The sequence below is a fragment of the Neovison vison genome, chromosome X (assembly GCF_020171115.1).
Source record: "Neovison vison isolate M4711 chromosome X, ASM_NN_V1, whole genome shotgun sequence".
NCBI lineage: Eukaryota > Metazoa > Chordata > Mammalia > Carnivora > Mustelidae > Neogale > Neogale vison.
Window position 1 is genome coordinate 40,402,259 of NC_058105.1, and position 21,824 is coordinate 40,424,082.

At 36.8% G+C, this 21,824-nt stretch overlaps 1 protein-coding gene across 4 annotated transcripts in view; it reads left to right on the forward strand.

The window, feature by feature from the left end:
- The window catches only part of RBM41 (RNA binding motif protein 41), a 60,597-nt gene that overhangs the window by 17,190 nt on the left and 21,583 nt on the right, over nucleotides 1–21,824 (forward strand). For all 4 annotated transcript variants that reach the window (XM_044234343.1, XM_044234342.1, XM_044234344.1 and 1 more), the window contains one exon: nucleotides 18,159–18,562. In XM_044234343.1, the coding sequence (XP_044090278.1) occupies nucleotides 18,159–18,562 (404 nt within the window). The remainder of the gene's footprint in view (nucleotides 1–18,158; nucleotides 18,563–21,824) is intronic.

Genomic DNA, 21,824 nt, shown 5'->3' on the forward strand with positions numbered 1-21,824 from the left:
ATCTATATTACTATATTTGAAAGTAAGTTTCATTTTTTTAATGAGTTTACTATAGAATGTAGTTAGGTCATTTCCCCCCCCACTTTTTTATTGTGTTAAGATTGACATAGCATTAAACTCACTAATTTTAAATGTACAATTTGGTGACTTATAGTAAATTTACAGAGTTGGTCGGCCATCATCACAATCTAATTTTAGAACATGTCCATCACCCGAGAGATGGTTCTCAGTCCCTTTTTCTTCTCCCAGCCCAGATAGCAACTATTCTATTGTTCCTCTCTATGGACTTGCCTATTCTGGACATTTCATTATAAATGGGACCATGTGACCTTCTTTAACTTACTTAACACAGTGTTTTAATTATTCCTAGAACTAGTACTCTTCCCAGAACTAAGGGATTTCCTAGTCATGGAGGATTTGTATGCAAACTGAGCACATCTTCCAAAGTCAGCCAAGCAGTTTACAACTGCATTTTAACCCTCACTTCCTGCTTATGCAGAGACTTAAGATTAGTCAGGTAAGAGCTTAGGGTTTTTTCTAGTTTTTCCTGAGTGTGCATACAGCTCCAGCCATGAGGACAGGCCTATGCACATGTGTGGCCTTCTAGATTCCTGGAAATATGTTGGAGCTTTTCACTGCCCTCTAAGGACATTCCATTCCCCCAAATTTCTGTCTAGGCGTTTTTGGTTAACCTATTGTTTATCCCAGCTCTACCACCTCAGGCAGGGGAAGAATTCACCAACTGCCTCTGAGTATTTTTTTTAAAGGTTTTATTTATTTATTTGTCAGAGGAAGAGAGAGAGCACAGGCAGGGGGGACAGCAGGCAGAGGGAGAAGCAGTTTCCCTGCTGAGCAAGGAGCCTGATGTGGGACTTGGTCCTAGGACACCAGGATCATGACCTGAGCTGCAGGCAGATGCTTAACGGACTGAGCTACCCAGGCATCCCCTGCCTCTGATTATTTTTGACAGAAGTTCTGGGGAAGAAGGCTCTGAGCACTGGTTGGTGAGCTTTGAGTTACATCAAGGAGAGCCTTGCCTGTGAAATCTTCCAGGAAACTACTAGAAAGGCCACCCAGATGACTGTTCTCTGACAGTGGTGCTTTGGAGGTATTCCAGTTCCGTTCTTCCCTCTCTGGTAGCTGCCAGGCTGCTGGTTTTCACTGTGATTTCACATTGTTGGTTTTCAAGGTTACCACGGACCTGGAAAAAAAAGGACAAGGAGAGGGCGAGTTAAAATGCCACAAAATTTATTATTCTTGCTGAGGTTTCGCTATTTTTATTGAATAAATATTTCCCAGATTGCTGCAGGCCTTTGGTTAATTTCTAGAGTCCTGGAAAAGCTGATACTGATGGTTTTTGACAGTGTTCTCATTGCTTTTATGGAGGAGAAAATTTCAGGAGGTCCGTACTCTGCCATTTTCATTAATGTCACCTCTCTTAATATCTTCTGAAGCTTGGAAGTTTGTGATTTTGGCGAAGTCAAATTTACTTTTTTTCATGACTTCTGCTTTTGGTCCTATAACCAAGATTTCTTTTTTAACCCAAGGTTGCAGAGATTTTCTCATATGTATTCTGTTGCAGGACTTATAGTTTTAGCTTGTACATTTAGTTCTATGAACCATTTTGAATTAATTGCTGAATTACACGTCATGTAAAGTTAGGGTTACATTAATCTATTTTTGCATGTGGGTATCCAATTGTCCTGATACCTTCAGTTGAAAAGACTATCCTTTCCCAGTTAAATTGTCTTTTGTGAAAAACCAGTGGACTATAAATATAAGAGTTTTTATATGCTCTCTCTCTATTATTCTACTCTTTTTTGTTCTAACTGTTTACTTTCCAGCAATCTGATCATGCTGTGTCTGGGCATGGGCTCTTTGTAATTTCAAATTCTCACCTGTTCCACCTGCTACTGTGTAATTTTTGCAGTCATCAAATGTTCCTTGAATTTTCGCCAGGTTTTAGAATTGTATTCAGTGTGAGAGGTAGGGGTGAAGTATGGTTACTTCTTACATAGAAACAGAATTTCTAATAGCTAATAATTTTTGAGGGCTTATTTGTGCCATTCCTTGTACTAAGCATTTTGTATGTTTGCTCATTTAACTTCATAATAACCCTGCAAGATAGTGGCAGTATTATACCCATTTTACAGATAATGAAATTGAGCTTCTGAGGAGGTAAGCAACTTTCTCAAGGTCAATTGTTAAGTGGCCATGCTAGGACTTAAATCTAAGTCTGTTCTTATGTGAACATCAGTGGTCTTGATCATAGCATCTGTGTAGGGGATTTGAGAAGATTTTTTGGTTTATTAAGTGTGATTTTGCTGTATCTTTTTTTTAAGATTTTATTTTTAAAGGTTTTATTTATTTATTTGACACAGAGAAAGGGCAAGAGAGCACAAGCAGGGAGAGGGAAAAGGAGCTGAGCAAGGAGTCTGATATGGGACTTGATCCCAGGACCCTGGCATCATGACCCAAGCTGGAGGCAGATACTCAACCAACAGAGCCACCCAGGTGTCCCTGATTTTGCTCTATCTTGAGATAAACATTTTTGGGGGAGTGACACATATCCCATCTTCTAACCTTAAATCAGTGGGAAAGCAACATACATCATCTCTAGAAATAAACTTCCTCTGAATTCTTAAGCCCCAGTATATTACTCTGACCACAGCCTATTTCTTTTACTTCTGGCCCTTGTAACTCTCTTCAACCCTGTTGAAATCTCCAGTTCCTTGACCTTTTTATTTTCTCCCAATCTGTCATCCCCTTCATGTCTCTCTTTCCTTGCACATCTTACTTAGACCCCCTCACCCATTATTTACTCATGTTCTTGCCAGTGAAGCATTCTTTTTGTATCCTTGTCTGTGTGCCATACCCGCCTGGCAAAAACCTCAACCCTGAATCAATCCAACTAATTGCCTTCTTTATTTCTGCAGCATAGTTTTCCAGCATTGCCAGAGAACAATTGTATAATTTACTGATTAATGCCTCTGCAGTTTCCTCATGTCTGATCTTGTCTAGAGCCTTCTTGCTTGTTCAGCAGTGTATCTCCTGGTCCCTGGTCAGCTCTCCATTTCATTCCTTCCATATCCTCTTTTAGATCTTCATTATTCTTTCCATCCTACTGTTTCATTATTTTTAACAGATAGGTTTCCTATTTCAAAGGAAACATTGTCATTGATAAGAGCCTTCATCTGCTTTCTGCCTGACTCTGCTAACTTCTGCATCCTGAGTCTTTATTTTCTTCCATCTCAGCTCAGTGGTGTAGGTACATCCTTTGTGCCTTAAGTTAATCTTTACACATTTGTGCTGGATCCTAGCCCTATGATCTCCCGAGGGATCTCAGTCAGTTATCCCCAGTATTGCTTCTTTCCTTTCAGGATTTTTAAAAAGGCTTTTATTTATTTATTTGACACAGAGAGAGAGAGCACAATCAAGGGGAGTAGCAGGCAGAGGGAGAGGGAGAAGCAGGCTTCCTGCTGAGCAAGAAGCCCAATGCGGGGCTTGATCCCAGGACCCTTGGATCATGACCTGAGCTGAAGGCAGATGCCCAACTGACTGAGCCACCCAGGAGCCCTCCTTTCAGGATTTTAATATGCTTTTTACTACCTGACGGTTTCCGTAGTGTGCATACTCCTACCGTGAGCTATCTTTAAAAACTGATAAAGACAGGGGTGCCTTGGTGGCTCAGTGGGTTGGGCCTCTGCCTTCAGCTCGGGTCATGATCCCAGGGTCCTGGGATCAAGCCCCACATCAGGCTCTCTGCTCGGCGGGGAGCCTGCTTCCCCCTCTCACTCTGCCTGCTTCTCTGCCTACTTGTGATCTCTCTTTCTGTCAAATATATAAATAAAATATTTTTTAAAAAATTGATATAGACAAAAATGCCCTTCAGTTGTTTAGCTACTTGAGCTAACAATATGTTAGATTCTCTGCCTTCACTATACCATAATGAGTAGCACTTGTTTTAAAAATTGAAATACCAAAATGAGAGAATTAAATACATATGTTAATATTGGTTTTTTTGTTTGTTTGTTTGTTTGTTTGTTTGTTTAAGATTTATTTATTTGACAGAGAGAGATCACAAGCAGACAGAGGCAGGCAGAGCGAGAGGGAAGCAGGCTCCCTGCTGAGCAGAGAGCCCGATGCGGGGCTCGATCCCAGGACCCTGAGATCATGACCTGAGCCGAAGGCAGCGGCTTAACCCACTGAGCCACCCAGGCGCCCCTGTTAATATTGTTAATATTGTTTTGATATCTATATAGGAAATGATGTTTCCCTAGTCTTTAATGAAAATTTTCAAACACACAGAAATGTTGAAAAAATTTTATCACAAATACCCATTATATCACCAACTAGATTCTGTCATTAATATTTTATTACCTATCTGTCCCTCCATTCATCTATCAACCCATCTTACTTTATTGATGTATTTAAAAGAAATTGCCAGGGGTGCCTGGGTGGCTCAGTGGGTTAAAGTCTCTGTCTTTGGCTCAGGTCATGATCCCAGGGTCCTGGGATCAAGTCCCGCATTGGGCTCTCTGCTCAGCAGGGAGCCTGCTTCCCCCGCCACATACTCTGCCTGCCTCTCAGTCTACTTGTGATCTCTGTCTGTCAAATAAATAAATAAAATTTAAAAAAAATAAAAATAAATTGCCAATGTAAATACATATCCCCCTAAATGATTCAGTATGCATATTGTTAACTAGAATTAAATATTTAAATTTTTTTCTTTTGATGTAAAATTTGCATGTCATGAACTGCACAGATTTCAAGTGTTCATCCATGAACTTTTGACTAGTATATACATTTTTGTAGTGATGTATTGGCAAATGTTTAACAGCCGGCTCTTCAGAAAGTAAAAGGGCTCTGATTTGTTTCATTTGCCAGTTTCCATGGTGTACATACTTGAATGGTAACTCTTAAGCTACCAAAGTGTTATCACTGAAAATGGAGTCTGGAAGACATGTGTCTAATCATTGGGCCATTTCTAGCATACCACTGCATCTGTGTAACCTAATCCATAGAAGATTATCACCATTCCAGAAAGTTTTATCATACTTCTTGTCAGCAATTTCCCAGAGGCAACTGGTGTTTTGGTTTTTTTTTCACTATAGATTTTCCTGTCCTAGAACTTCAGATAATTGAAATGATATCCTTTGTGTTCTTTCTGTAAGGCTTCCTTAACTGAGCATGTGTTTTTGAGATTCATTCCTATTGTGTATGTCAGTCATTTTTCCTTCTCTCTGCAACAAAATTTCTTAGAAGAATTTTCTAAAATCACTGGATTCTTTTTCTAGGACTGCCATAACAATTGACCTCAAATCTAGTGGCTTAGAACAACAGAAGTTTAGCCTCTCACAGTGGTGAGAAGTCTGAAATCAAGGCGTTGGCACGGCCATGCTCTTTCCGAAGGTCTCTAGAAGCCTTCCTTGTATTTTCTAGCTTCTGGCACTACCAGCATTCCTTGGTGTTCTAGCTAGCTGCATCATTCCTGTCTCTGCCCCTGTCATCACATGGTGGTCTCAGTGTGTGTCTGTGTCTCTGTGCCTTCACATGGCCTCCTTATAAGCACATCAGTCATTTGAATTAGGGCCCACCTTAATTCAATGTAATGTCATCCTAACTCGTGACATCTGCTAAGACCCCCTTCACAAGTAAAGTCATGTCTAAGGCTTGGCATGGACATGAATTTCGAGGGTACACTATTCAACCCAGTGTAGTCTGCCCTCTCATCTCCAAATATTCATATCCATCTCACACACAAAATCATTCACCCCATTGCAACATCCACACAAGTCCTAACCTATTCCAGCATCAAGTCTAAGTCCGAAAGCTCATCTGAATATCAACTCAAAAAGGCTCAAGTGTCATTATCTAAATAATCAAAACCAGGTGTCAGCAAGGCCCTGAGTATGTTCCACCCTAAGACAAAATTCTTCTCTGTCCAGAGACCTGTGAAACCAGACAGATTATCTGCTTCCAAAATACAGTGGTGAGACAGGCAGAGAATCGGCATTCCTACTTTGAAAGGGCAGAAAGGAAGAAATAAAGGGGTTACTGGTCTAAAGCAAGTTAACAGCCCAGCAGGGCAAATTCTGTTAGGTCTCAGAGCCTGAGAATAATGCTATGGGCTCAGTGCTCTGTCGCCTGGCCCCCAGGGGCGGTCTTGATCTCTGGGTCCTCTGGGATAGCCCCACCTTCTCAGCCTACCAGGTGCCTGTAGCCCCACCCTCATTTGCTTTTTTTTTTTTTTTTGATATCCTTATCTTATTTTATTCTTTTTTTCCAATTTATTTATTTTAAGAAAAACAGTATTCATTATTTTTTCACCACACCCAGTGCTCCATGCAAGCCGTGCCCTCTATAATACCCACCACCTGGTACCCCAACCTCCCACCCCCCCACCACTTCAAACCCCTCAGATTGTTTTTCAGAGTCCATAGTCTCTCATGGTTCACCTCCCCTTCCAATTTACCCAAATTCCCTACTCCTCTCTAGGGCCCTTGTCCTCCATGCTATTTGTTATGCTCCACAAATAAGTGAAACCATATGATAATTGACTCTCTCTGCTTGACTTATTTCACTCAGCATAATCTCTTCCAGTCCTGTCCATGTTGCTACAAAAGTTGGGTATTCATCCTTTCTGATGGAGGCATAATACTCCATAGTGTATATGGACCACATCTTCCTTATCCATTCGTCCGTTGAAGGGCATCTTGGTTCTTTCCACAGTTTGGCGACTGTGGCCATTGCTGCTATAAACATTGGGGTACAGATGGCCCTTCTTTTCACGACATCTGTATCTTTCGGGTAAATACCCAGGATTGCAATTGCAGGGTCATAGGGAAGCTCTATTTTTAATTTCTTGAGGAATCTCCACACTGTTCTCCAAAGAGGCTCTACCAACTTGCAATCCCACCAACAGTGGAAGAGGGTTCCCCTTTCTCCACGTCCTCTCCAACACATGTTGTTTCCTGTTTTGTTAATTTTGGCCATTCTAACTGGTATAAGGTGATATCTCAATGTGGTTTTAATTTGAATCTCCCTGAGGGCTAGTGATGATGAACATTTTTTCATGTGTCTGATAGCCATTTGTATGTCTTGATTGGAGAAGTGTCTGTTCATATCTTCTGCCCATTTTTTGATGTGTTTGTCTGTTTCGTGTGGGTTGAGTTTGAGGAGTTCATTATAGATCCTGGATATCAACCTTTTGTCTGTACTGTCATTTGCAAATATCTTCTCCCATTCCGTGTGTTGCCTCTTTGTTTTGTTGACTGTTTCCTTTGCTGTGCAGAAGCTTTTGATTTTGATGAAGTCCCAGAAGTTTATTTTCGCTTTTGTTTCCTTTGCCTTTGGAGACGTATCTTGAAAGAAGTTGCTGTGGCTGATATCAAAGAGATTACTGCCTATGTTCTCCTCTAGGATTCTGATGGATTCCTGTCTCACGTTGAGGTCTTTTATCCATTTTGAGTTGATCTTTGTGTACAGTGTAAGAGAATGGTCGAGTTTCATTCTTCTACATATAGCTGTCCAGTTTTCCCAGCACCATTTATTGAAGAGACTGTCTTTTTTCCACTGTATATTTTTTCCTGTTTTGTCGAAGATTAATTGACCATGGAGTTGAAGGTCCATATCTGGGCTCTCTACTCTGTTCCACTGGTCTATGTGTCTGTTTTTATGCCAGTACCATGCTGTCTTGGTGATCACAGCTTTGTAATAAAGCTCCCTCATTTGCTTTTGCATCTGTGGCTTTGCCTTTGCAGTCATCCTTCATTTTGTCCCATCTTTGTCACTTTCGCACCAGCCTGGGGTTTCTGCTGGTATGCAGTTCTTTAAAAACCTTGTTGATCTCATGCATGTCAAGAGACCCATATAATCAGTTATAAGGGTTTTCCACAGATCCTTTCTGGATAACCCCTCCTCTCTTCCTGGCTTCTGATGAGATTGTTGATTGCATCCATGAGTCATACACCTAACCTCTTCAGTGAAAGTCTGTCCAGCCACACCATTGGCCTATTTCCAGAGCACATTGTTTAGATACACGAGAATCTCTAGATCATCAAGTGCTGGTTTCTTTTTTCACAGATCCTTCCTCAATTTGTCTCTCTTTTCTCATCATTTTATTATAAGCATCAAAGAGAAATCAAGCTGCATCTTCCACACTTTGCTGGGAAATCTTCTTAGCTAAATACCCACTTATAAGTGAAGTCCACCCAACAGCAAAACTTGATTCAGCCAAGTTTCTGCCACTTGATGACAAAGATTGCCTTTCTTCCAGCATCCAATAACATGTTCATCATTTCCTTCTAATGCCTCACCAGAAGTACATTTTCTAATGCTCATATCTCCAGCAGTGTTCTGTTCATGATGATCTATGTATCCTCTAAGATGGTAGAAGCTTTTTCTGCTATCCTCTGTGCTCCTGAGCACTCACCGGAACTGCTGTTTACACCCGTATTTCTACTGACAGTCTTCAAGGTAACTGACCTTTTGCTGTCAAGCAACTCAAATGTTCTTCCAGCCTCTAACCATTACTCATTTCCAAAGGCACTTAGACATTTTTAGCTATGTGTTACAGCAGCACCCCGTTTCCCAGTGCAAAATCTGTATTAGTTCCCTAGGGCTGCTGTAACAAAGTACCATAAACTAGGTGACTCAAAACAACAGAAATGTACTCTCACAGTTCTGGAGGCTAGAAGTTCAAACTGAGATGTTGACAAGGTTGGTTCTTCTGGAGACTCTGAGGAAGAAACTGTTCCGTGCCCCTCTCCCAGTTTCTAGTGGTTGCTGGCTATCCTTGCCTTGTACATGCATCACTGCGATCTCTGCTTCTACAGTTAGGTGACATGTATGTCTGTGTGTCTGTGTCTCTATGTGGCCTTCTTAAAAAGACACCAGTCATTGAATTTAGGACCCACTCGAATACAGTATGACCTCATCTTTTGTGAAGGGGTTGTCCCAGCTGTATCTGCAAAAACCCTGTTTCCAAATAAGGTTACATTCTGAGGTTCTGGGTGAACATGAATTTTGGGGGGATATTATTCAAACCTGGTATACTGAGTTATCTCCTCTTTACTGCTTACTTTTTAAAAAAATTTTTTTAAAGATTTTTAAAAATTTGTTTGAGAAAGAGAGAGAAAGCACGAGCAGGGGGAGTGGAGGGAGAGCGAGAAGCAGGCCAGGGAGCCCAACATGGTGCGCTCGATCCTAGGACCCTGGGATCATGACCTGAGCTGAAGGCAGATGCTTAACCAACTGAGCCACCCAGGTTCCCCTAAAAAAATATTTCTAATAATGAAATGGATCATGCCAGAGAGTATGTAACACTTAGGGACATTCAAGTCAGGAAATCAAATGTTGCCAATACTCCAGAAGTCCCTGTATGCTCTGGAAATCACATCTCCCTACCTTCCAGATCTAACCACTGTCTTGACTTGTGATAATAATTTCTTTATATTTTTACCAACTATACATATATTGCTAGACAGCGGTTAGTTCTGCTTGTCTTTAAGCATTCATTATATCAATAAATTGTACTGTATGTATTCCACTGGGTCTTCCTTTTCTACCTATTGTTAAATTTGTTAGATTCATCCATACTGCAATGTATAGCCATAGTTCATTGACTTTCACTGTAGTATAGTACTCCTTTCTATGGTTATATCAGCATTTATTTATCCATTTTACTGTAGTTGGACATGTGGGTTGTTTCCATTGGGGGGGTTGCTCTAAATATCAGTACTGTTACTGTTATCATTTTTGTACATGTATCTTGGGACACATGTACAGGAGTTTCTCGGGATGTATACCTAGGATGGACTTGAGGGGTGAAGAATTCCTACCTGTTCGACTTTATAGATGTTACCTCTTTTGTGAAGGGATTGTCCCAAGTTAAAAACCTACCAACCACGTGCGAAGAAGGTTCAGGTTGCTCCATATCTTTGTCCACACTGGGTATTGTCAGACTCCAATCTGATGGGTATTTACTTATATTTCAGTATATTATCTTTCCCTTTCTTAATTAGCATTCATTTATATGACTTTTTACTTGACTAGGGTGTAGTAAGGTCTTGTTTGCCTCAACTTTTCAAACATGGAGAAAAAGTGAAAGAATAGTACACCCACATCCTTCACGTACATTTACCAATCTCCTCTACACTAGAATGTGTGTTTGTGTAGTTTGTGTATTGTTAAACAATTCGAAAGTAAATTTCAGACATTAACAGGTTTTACTCTTAAATACTTCCATTACGTCTCTTCTAAGAAAATAGATATTCTCCTGTATAATCATGGTATTATGATCACTCAAGCAATTTAGCATTATTACACATACTATCTAATAATACAGTTTCTAATTAAATTTCTCAATTTTAAATTTAGGTTGTAATCAGGGATCACATATTGCATTTAGTTTGCTTTATAACAGTTCTGTGTGTGTGTGTGTGTGTGTGTGTGTCTGTCTGTCTGTCTATATTGCAGGCATTGATATTTTTCAGGAGTCTAAGTTCAGTTGGTTTTGTTTGTTTCATTACAGTTTTAACTTCCTTCCCTTGATATCTAATGAGGTTGGAAAACCTCTCACACATAATTGACCATTTGGATAGCCTCCTTTGTGAAATGACTGTTCAGTTCTTTTGTCCATTTAACAAATGTTCCCTGAATATCTTTCCATCTCTTCATATCTGTGTCCAGGTGCAGTCTTGGTTCAGAGGTCATTTTAGACCTGTATCAAAGCAGTGGTTCAGCCCCAAAGCCCTGGGATCTCAGTGATCACTACTTACCTTCAGTAGTGCTACAGAGAAATGGGGCTAGTAGGAAAGTGTTGTGATTTATGTCCTGAATATTCTATTTCCAAATTCCTTCTCTCATCTTACATGCATTTCTTATAAATTTGTACAAGTTCTTTATTATTGTGGATACTTGCTCTTTGTTGGCTCTATGTGTTGAAAATGCCTGTTTCCATTTTGTGGCTTATCACTTCATTCCCTTTATGGTGTCTTTTGATGAAAAAAAGTTCTTCATTTGTATGTAATGAAAATCTATTAATTTTTCTTTCTACTTTGTAATTTTTGTGCTTTGATTAATGAATCCTTCCCTACATGAGCTCAGGAAGATATTGTTCTTTATTCTAAAGACTTTATGTTTTTGCATTTCACATTTAAGTCTTTGATCCACCTGGAGTTGATTTCTGTATATGGTATGAAATAGGATTTCAGGTTTTGTTTTGTTTTGTTATTTTGCCATATAAATAACCCTCTATCCCAATACTATATTTTGGAAAATGTACCTGCAGTGTTGTTATATTGCTAGTTCTGGGATACATCAAGTGTTCATATATTCATGGGTGTTTTTATTGGCTTATCTCTTTTGTTCCTTTGGTCTTTTTGGCTATCAGTATACCAGATCTAGTATGACACTTTAGCATTTTTAATGTCTTGATCTCTGGTACAATAAAATAAACCAATTCCTTCTACCTTTTTCTTATTCCAGAGTGTTTTGTATACTTTGATACTTTGTTTTTCCATGGAAATTTTAGAATCAGCTTGGCAAGTTACACACACATACTCAAACACATTCTCTTACGTGGTTTTGATGGAGAGTCCATCGAGTATTTAAATGAATTGAGGACAATTGACATATTTACAGTATGAATCTTCAGATCTTCAAAGGTGAATATGCTATATCCTCTCATTCATTTAATTATTCTTTTATGTCTTTTAATATATTTTCCCTATTTTCTGTTCTAACATTTTGTGAGATCAATAGGTTTTTTTCTTGATTTTTAAACAGCTTCATTGAGATATATAATTTATATGTGGTAAAATTCACCTATTGTAGGTATTCAATTAGGTGATTTTTAGTAAATTTATTGACTTATGCAGTCATCGGTACAATCCAGTCTTTAGGACATTTCCATCACTCTGCTAAATTCCCATCAACGTATTTGCAGTAGATAACTCCCGTGCCTACCCCAAGCCTTCTGTCTCTATAAATTTGTTGTATCTAAGTGTTTCATATAAATGGAATCTTACCAATACGTGATCTTTGGAATTTGGCTTCTTTCAGGTAATATGTTTGTGAGGTTTGTTCATATAACCTGTATCAGCAATCATTCCTTTTTATTACTAAATAATTTTCCATTCTATAGATATACCACATTTTATTTATCCTTTCGCTGCTGATGGCATTTGGGTTATTGTCCACTTTTGGGCTACTGTGAATAATACTATGAGCATTCATGTCCAAGTTTTTGTGTGGCTATGTTTTCATTTCTCTTGAGTGAATGGAGTTTCTAGGTCATACGGTAACTCTATATAACCGTTTGAGGAACTGCCAAACTGTTTTCCAATGTGGTTGCATCATTTTACTTTCTCATCAGTGATGTATGAGCATTCTTACTTCTTTACATCCTTGCCAACACTTGCTATTCCCCTATTTTTAACAGCCATACTTGTGGGTGTGTACTGATATCTCATTGTGGCTTTAATTTGAATTTCTATAAGAGCAAATAATCATGAATGTTTTTCATGTGTTTATTAGCCTTTTTTATATCTTCTTTGATAAAGTGTCTATTGAATTCTTTTACCCATTTTTTGATGGGGTTGTTTTCTTAGTATTGAGTGGTAAGAGTTCTTTATGTATTCTGAATGTAAGTACTTTATAAGTTATATGATTTGCAAATATTTTCTTCCAGTCTGTAGCTTGCTTTTTTATTTTCTTAATGGTGTCTTTTGAATCACAAAAGTTTTTAATTTTAATGAAGTTTCCACTTATCGATTTGTTTCTGTATGACTTGGGCATTTTGGTATCATGTGTAAGAAATCATTACTGAACTCAAGGTCAGAAAGATAGTCTCCTGTGATTTCTTCTAGAATATGTATAGTTTTAGCTCTTATAATTACAGATCTGTTATCTGTTTTTAATTCATTTTTATGTGTGGGATAAAGATTCTAAGTTCATATTTTTAAATATGCATGTCCAACTGTCCCAGCACTATTTATTGTAAAGACTATTATTTCCTCCATTGGAGTGTCTTGGCACCTTCATAGAAAATCAATCGACCATAAATGTAAGTGTTTATTTCAGGGCACTTGTTTTGATTCCATTGATTCCATTGATGTATCCTTATACTCTGAATGTCTACCTTTATTTAAGTTTTGAAATCAGGTAGTGTAATTCCTTTATTCCTGTTTTTCAAAATAACCTTGGTTATTCTAGGCCCTTTGTTTTTCCATGTACATTGTAGAAGCAACTTGTCAACTTTTTTATAACAGAGCCTGCTGATACTTGACAAGGATTGTGTTGAATCTGTAATTCAACTTGGGGAAAACTGCCGTTTTAATAATATTGACTATTCTAATCCAAGAACATGGAATGTCTCTTCCTTTATTTAGTGCTTCTGTAATTTATTTCAGTTATGTTTTATAGTTTTAAGTTTACAGGTATTATATTTTTATTACTTCTTAAATATTGTTTCATTTTGATGCCTTCTTTAATACCCATCACCAGGCTTACCCTCACCCATCCCCTACCCCCTCCCTTCTAAAGCCCTCAGTTTGTTTCCTGGAGTCCATAGTCTCTCATGGTTCGTCTCCCACTCCGATTCCCCCCACTTCATTTTTCCCTTCCTTCTCCTAATGTTCCACAAATAAGTGAAACCATATGATAATTGACTTTTTCTGCTTGACTTATTTCACTTAGGGTAATCTCCTCCAGTCCCATCCATGTTGATGGCAAAATTTGGGTATTTGTCCTTTCTGATGGCTGAGTAATTTTCCATTGTGTGTATGGACCACATCTTCTTTATCCATTTGTCTGTTGAAGGGCATCTCAGCTCTTTTCACAATTTGGCTATTGTGGACATTGCTGCTATGAACATTGCGGTGATGCCTCATCTTTAATTCTTGATTTTAGTCAATTTTGTCTTCTCTCTTGGTTGGTCTAGCTAAGGGTTTGCTATTTTGCCAAACTTTACAAAGAATCGGCTTTTGGTTTCATTGATTTTTCTCTCTTTTTCTGTTTTCTATTTTACTGATTTATTCCCTAATCTTTATTATTTCCTTCTTTTTCCTGGCTTTGTGTTTAGTTGTTCTTTTTCTAGTTTCCTTAGTTTGGAAGCTCAGATTGTTGGTTTAAAAACATTCTTCATTTCTGATACAGTTGTCTAAAGCTGTAAATTTCTCTCTTAACATTGTTTGATTTGCATCTATAAATTTAGATACACTATGTTTTCCTTTTCATTTAGTTGAAAATATTTTTAAAATTTCCTTTGTGAGATCTTCTACCTATGAGTAATTTAGAAGTGTGTTGTTTAATTTCTAAATATTTGAGTTTTCTCAGATTTCATATGTGATTTCATATGTACTCATATGATTTAGACTTTTAAAATTTTTTGAGATGTATTCCTCACTTTGGGCCTCTCACTCTAATATCAGCATGATAGATTCCCTCACTTTCTTTAAGTCATATCTCTTAAATGTCACTTTCTTAATGAGACACTGAGTCCAGCATTAAAATTCCAACTACTACTACTACAACCCCTAGCACTTCCAATCACCCATTACACAGCTCTGTTTTTTCCATAGCACTCATAACCTTCTGACATACTATATAATTCACTGAGCTCTATGAAGATAGTGATCTTTGTTTTATTTACTGATATATCCCAAGAATCTAGAATAGTACCTGAGTCATAATAGTCACCGAATATATATTTTTGAATGTATACATTAGAATATTTATCCACTTGGTCATATGTAGCTGAAATTTGTTCACTTTCATTAGAATATAGTATGTCATTATATAAACTGACTACAGTTTTGTAATTGATTCTTAGATGGACATTTATATTTTTGCCAGTATCAGGCTACTTATAAATAGCCTGATCTAAACATTATTATTATTGTATACATATGGTACACATATGCCTAAGTTTCTCTAGGGTATATATGTAGGAATGGAGCTGACTGGTCATATTATGATATATTCAACATCAGTAGATAATGTTATAGTGATTTGTGCTGTGGGTGCACATTCCTACCAGCAATGTGTGAGGGTGTCATTTCTCTACAATTTCACTGACATGTGATATTGGTGTTCTTTTTAATCTTTTGCCAGTATGGCAGTTTCCTATTAATATCCCAACCCATTCTTAATTAGCATTTCCCTGAATTCCAATATGGTTGAGCATTTTTGTATTTATTAGCCATGTATATTTCCTCTTTTATGGGGCATCTTTTCATTTGTCTACCCCTTTTCTTAATGGTTCTTTACCAGTTATTTATGCTGCAGATATTTCTCCCATTCTATGACTTTTCTCTTTATAATATTTTTAATGAACAGAAGTTTTAAATTGTAATGTAGTTGAATTTGTCAATATTTTCCTTAATGGTTAATGCTTATGAGGTCTTAAGAAATCCTGCTATAAATATTCTTATACCTTGCTGGTGGAAATGAGGAATAATACAACTCCTACAGCGTGGAATTTAGCAATATTAGGAAAAATTACATACACATTTACCCTTTGTCTCAGCAACGCTTTCTCTTGTTACCTGTTTCAGGAATATACTGGAAAAATACAAAATCATGTATGCACAAGGCTATTTGTCAGGGTGTTATTCATAAAAGCAAAGAAGACTGGATATAACACTAATGTGCCTCAGGAGGGGAGTAGTTGAATAAACTAGAATAAACCAGTAGTTGGATAAACCTCATAGAGTACTGTGGAGCTATCAAGAGGAAGGGGAAGAGCTCTACACGTTAATATGTTATCTCCAGGATATGTTGTTAAGTGCAAAAAAGTAAGTTGTAGAACAGTATTTATAATAGGTTACCTTTTATGTAGGAAAGGGATGTAAATAATGAATGATATAGATACAGACATATAGGTGTTGTGTGTGCACCCCTTTTAGTATTAGCTTATATTTCAAAAAAAAGAAATAATGGAAACATAATATCAAAACCTAATAAAAATGATTACTTATGGAGAAGGAAAGGAATGGGATGAAGGGGACAGAGATGGAGGTGAGACTTCTGTGAAGGTACTGTATAATACAGTTTTCACTTTAAACTCATATAAATGTTCTGCATAATAATGAAAAGGGAAAAATCAATTCCTAAAATACATAAATAACCCAAAGCAAATAAACCTACCTATAAATAAAGCAGGTAATATAACCATCCAGAAAAAACAACTGTGTAAAGGGACTTTAAAATATTTGTACATTACTAATTTGATATATTATTTTAAGGACAAAAATAACTGCAAAGATGTATGAAACTGTATTTAGTAGTTTTATCATTAATAGTTATCTTAGTATTTTTTTGACATTTTAAAATTCTATAAATATGTTACAGGAAAAAGCTAATAAATAAGTTTGTTAATATCATTGAGCCAGTATTTTAAGCATATGTGAAAAGAGATACAAGTCTAAAATCAAGGCATTTGAGTAAAAAACTTGTAATCTTAAATTTAAAGTGGAAATACTAGTAGGAACTAATGATTTATTTTTCTTTTAAAAGAATTTCCTGGCTTTTCCACTGAAAAGGCCTAGAAGCAACAGAACAATTCAACAGCTATGAACACAGCTAGCAACACATTGTGGTTTCTAAATACTATTTCCAATTAAAAGGAGCCAGGGATCCTTGGAGAGATAATCTAGGTTTGAGTCAGGAAATATTCAAAATGAACTTGTGACATCTTGCTGTGCCAAAAAACTGGAAAACACAGGAGCCAATTTGAAGGGACTTATTGGTCCTAAGTGGGATAATTTGACCACTAAAAGGAATAAATATTACATTTAATTGAAGCACATCCAACATATAAAAATGATTTTACAGTTATACTAAAAATAATAATTGGTCACTATTGGAAATTTCTAAGGTACCAACTCATTACTTTTATAGTTGATAAATACGGGGAAAAATAAAATCAAGCATTTGTCCTGCCTTTCCTGTATGAACTATATATGGGGAAACCAAATAATTGACGGTAAGTTCATTATAGAATTCCAGATAATAAATCAAAAGAAATAATAGAATTAATAAATATAAAATAAAATAATTAGGGGACCTCCATTTTGCAGCTTTATAATAAATAACAGATCTAGGCAATGGTCACTAATGGATGCAAGACCCATTAGTTGAGTGGGAAAACTTTATAATGGAGGGATTAGACTAATAACACCTGAATATGCTGATCAACTTTAGTGCCATTAAAGTGAGACCGCCACACATTATGTGCCTTATGACATGATGTAATAGGGAGTACACCTCTACCTATGGATGATTGTTGCCTAAAATACTGAACTTGAATCTAATCAAATCTCTAGATCAGCACTATCTTAATGCAGCTGTCCACAATGATGTAAATGGTTTCTATCTATTCTGCCCATTATGGTATCTACTAGCTACATATGACTATTGAGCATTTGAAATGTGACTAGTTTAATTGGGGAACTGACATCTAAAACATTAATTTAAATAAATTTGTGTGGCCAGTGACTATTGTATTAGCATAGATCTAGATTTAACTGCCAGTTTGTAAGATATAGAGGGGATCAAGTTAACTTGAGGATCAAGTTAAACATTAATGTCAGCAACAATGTCAAATTTCATTTGTTCTCTGAACAAATGATGTGGTTCCTCTAATAATTCAATAAGATGGAGGAAAAATGAGTTGGAGGGGTGGAAAAGACGGGGCACTGTTTTAAAATCAGAGACTTAAAAGATGAAACAGCCAAAGCCTGGTTTAGATTTTGCATCAAACATCCAAGTATAAAAAGATATCTTTTAAGATAATCAGAGCCATTTGAATATGAACTTAATAGTAGATGATACTAATAATTAATTTTGTCAAGCGCGATAATGCCATACTGGTTACATTTTTAATGTCTTTATCAGTTAGGTGCATGTACTTGCATGAATCTGAGAGTGAGCCCTTCCTTAAATTTTGCACCTGAGGTGCCTCACCTGCTTCACCATAGTTCCAGCCTTGCTTGAGATGCACCACATTAAAATAGCTTTATACTACTGTCATTTGTCAAACTTGCCCCAGCAAAGTTTCTGTGTCTGAGATCCAAGATTTAATTTTTATTTATTTGTCAAAGGTTGTGTTGGTAGGCTTTGTAGAACTTCCCTATCTCTTTGTCTTGATCTAGATGAACCCCAAAAGAAGAACAAAGGTGATCCCATGAACAACCTGGAAAGTTTTTACCAAGAGATGATAATGAAAAAACGTCTTGAAGAGTTCCAACTTATGAGAGGTGAACCCTTTGCTTCCCACTCACTGGTCTCAGCTACATCAGTGGGAGATAGTGGCACAGCTGAGAACCCGTCATTACTCCAGGACAAGGGAAAACAGGCAGCACAGGGTAAAGGTCCCAGTCTCCATGTGGCAAAAGTTATTGATAATTCACCTGAGCAGTGTTGGACTGGGCCTAAGAAGCTGACGCAGCCAATAGAATTTGTCCCAGAAGATGAGATCCAGAGAAATCGTTTGTCAGAGGAAGAGATCCGAAAAATTCCTATGTTTTCTTCATATAATCCAGGGGAGCCAAACAAGGTATAGGCCAAACCAAGAAAAAAAACATGGGTTGTTTTCATTTTTCTTTACCTCTACCTAAATTAACACTTTTAAATTAGCTTTGGTTATACCAAGGAATCATGACATAGGCACTGTGATTGTGTTTTTCCTTGACTTTGACTATTAATTCTCTGCGAACTATATACATAGCATATTTCCTCTGATGTTCTTTGTGGTTTCCTAAGGTCCTAAGCTACCCTTAGAATTTTAAAGAAATCTTGATGAGACCCCAGTCCTCATCTACTAGAGGTCTTGAAGTGAAGGAAAAGTAACTTCCAGTTTCCTAGGCTAGTAATAAATCAAGTAATATTCATAGGACCACTGTATCGGGTCGCCATTGTGCCTCTGTAATTAGTCAATAAATAAGTGGCCACCTGGTTGTGAGTCGGGTCTACTGTTATTACATGAGTATTTTTCTTTAGAATGCTCCACCTGGCTTTCATACGACATGACTTTAAATTTCTGATACTAAACAGCAAAGTGAAAGTGCAGGATCTCTTAAGTCTTGAGAAATTGACAAATATATAAGTAGAGTTGTAAATAATCCTTGTTTTATTGACATTACTGGTGTATGTTAGATCTAGGATGGAAAACTTTATTGTCATGTCATTCAAAGAGGCTGCACAAGCCCCTGGAGCATATACTTGGTTGTGTTTAATTTAAAAAACAAAACAAAACAAAATAATGTTAGCTTTTGGCTATCTCTGAATTAAAAAAAAAGAATAAAACACATTGTAGATGAGGGATATTAAAGCAGCTTCCTTTGAGTGATTGCAATTCTAATATATTCTTGCTGTTGGTTCAAGGGCAGCTTGATTTGTGTTTTTTTTATTATAAAATATTACTATTATACAAAGAGTTATAGAGAATAATACAACAATACCCTTATACCTAGCCAACCATCTTTATCAGTTCTTGGTAGTTTCCATATTTGCTTAATTAGGAAAATAATAGAACCTTATAGATAGACCTGAAGACTTTCATGTATCCCTCACCAATCCCATTTCCTGATCTCCTCTCCAGAGGTAACTACTATCCTGAATTTGTTACTTATCATTCTGATGCATGTTTTATATTTTTACTACATATTTATATATTAATAAGCAACATATAGTTTTACACATTTTAAAATGATGATATCATACTTTACATATCCTTCTACAACTTGCTTTTTTAACTCAATATATAAAATGTTTTTGAAACTTATTTTAATAATATAAGAAACTATGTAGTATTCCATTGTAGAAATATACCATAATTTATGCATTCTCCTGAAGATATTTTCTTTTTATTTTTGCTATTACAGACAATTCTGCAGCAAGCATTGTATGTACCTCCTACTGTATATGTACAAGAGTTTCTCTAGAACAGTTTTCTAAACTTTAGGTTGGAATTAGTAGGTCACAATAAGCAATTTTTTAATGAAACATAATGGAATAGAATAGAAAATATCAAAGTACATTCTAGAGAGTAAGGGTGATTACTGTTTCTGGAAAGAGCTTTTGGTTTGGTTGTGTGTGTGTGTGTGTGTGTGTGTGTGTGTGTGTGTGGTGTATATATGAGGGCCAGAATGTAAAATGCATTTCTTTCTATAGATTTCAGTCAAAAAAGTTGGAAAAATCTTGTTCTATTGCCATGATTCTCAAATGCTAGTATGCACCAGAATCACCTGGAAGGCTTGTTATAGCACAGATTGCTGGGCTCCACCTTCAGAATTTCTTAATTAAGTGGACCTGGTGTAGGGCCTGAGAATTTGCATTTCCAACAAGTTCTCATGAGATGCTGATGCTACTGGCCTAAGAGTGACAGTTTAAGAATTACCGTTCTAGATTACATTCCTAGGAGTGGAATTACTATGATATAGCGTATGTATGTATTCAACACCATGAGCAAGGTTTCAGGAATCTCTTTCATATTCTTGCAAAGACTCTTTAGTATTGGACTTGTTATTTTTGCCAGTATAAAATGTTTGAAGGTATCTCATTGATTTAATTTGCTATGTTTCTGACTGGCAATGAAGTTACGCTTATAATTATACATTTGTTAGCTTTTCAGTAATCTCGTGTGTTTTGCCTGTTTCTTTTCTTTGCCTATTATTTGATTGTTTAGTTTGTCATATTATTTATAGAAAAAAAAATTTTTTAGCACGGGCTTGAACTCAGGACTGTGAGATCAAGACCTGAACTGAGATTAAGAGTCAGATGCTTAACCGACTAGGTCACTGAGGTGCCCCAAGAAATTATTTTTAAATTCTGGATGCAAACATGTGTTGTTTGTTTAGCAAATATATTCATCCAATGGGTGGCTTTCTTTTAAACATTATTTATGATGTCTTTTGTTAAACAGAAGTCTGTCATTTTAATGTAATCAAGTCATCAGTATTTTATTTGATGGTTTGTGCTTTTTGAGTCATTTTAAGGAAATCTTTCCCTACAAACCAACAAGAAGTATACAAACAACCCAATAAAAATGACCAGAAGATGTAAACAGGCAATTCACAGGGGAAAAACATGAATAGCCAATTGCCTACAAAACTTATTAGTGATCAGAGAAATGCAGAATATAACTACAGTGTAAACCTACTTAGTATCCATTAAGTTGGCATACTTTTAAAGGCCTGACAATGCCAAGTATTGGTGAACATATGGAGTAGTAAGAACTCTAATATGCTGCTGGATGAATGTAAATGAAGACAATCATTTTTATGAACATTGTGGCAATTCCTAGTAAAATAGAAGATGCTCATACACTAAAAGGCCACAGTCCCACTCCTAGGTATCTATCCTAGAGGAACTCTTATACATGCACATTAGGAGATATTATGAAGATACTCACTGTAGCATTGTTTATAAACAACACTCTTGTTCATCAGCAGGAGAATGGGTAAAGCATGGTGTATTCATAAAGCAGAATACTGTACAATATAGAAAATGAATAAAATAGAACTACAGGTATCAACATGCATGAAACTCACAAACAATATTGAATGAAAAAAGCTACTTGGTTTCAGCTCCAACATGTAAAGTGTTTGGAAATTGTCACTCATGCCTTATAACAAGAGAAACAGCTGAACAAAGGAAACAGCAATGATTTTTCTTGGACCCATCAGAGAACTGAAGTAACAGAGTAAACTGCAACCCCCAAATCTGGTGAGGCAGGCAATTATAGAGAATCACAGCTTATCAGCATGAAAAAGCACTGGTGCCATGAACTGGTAGGGACAAGTGGTAACCTCGACAAA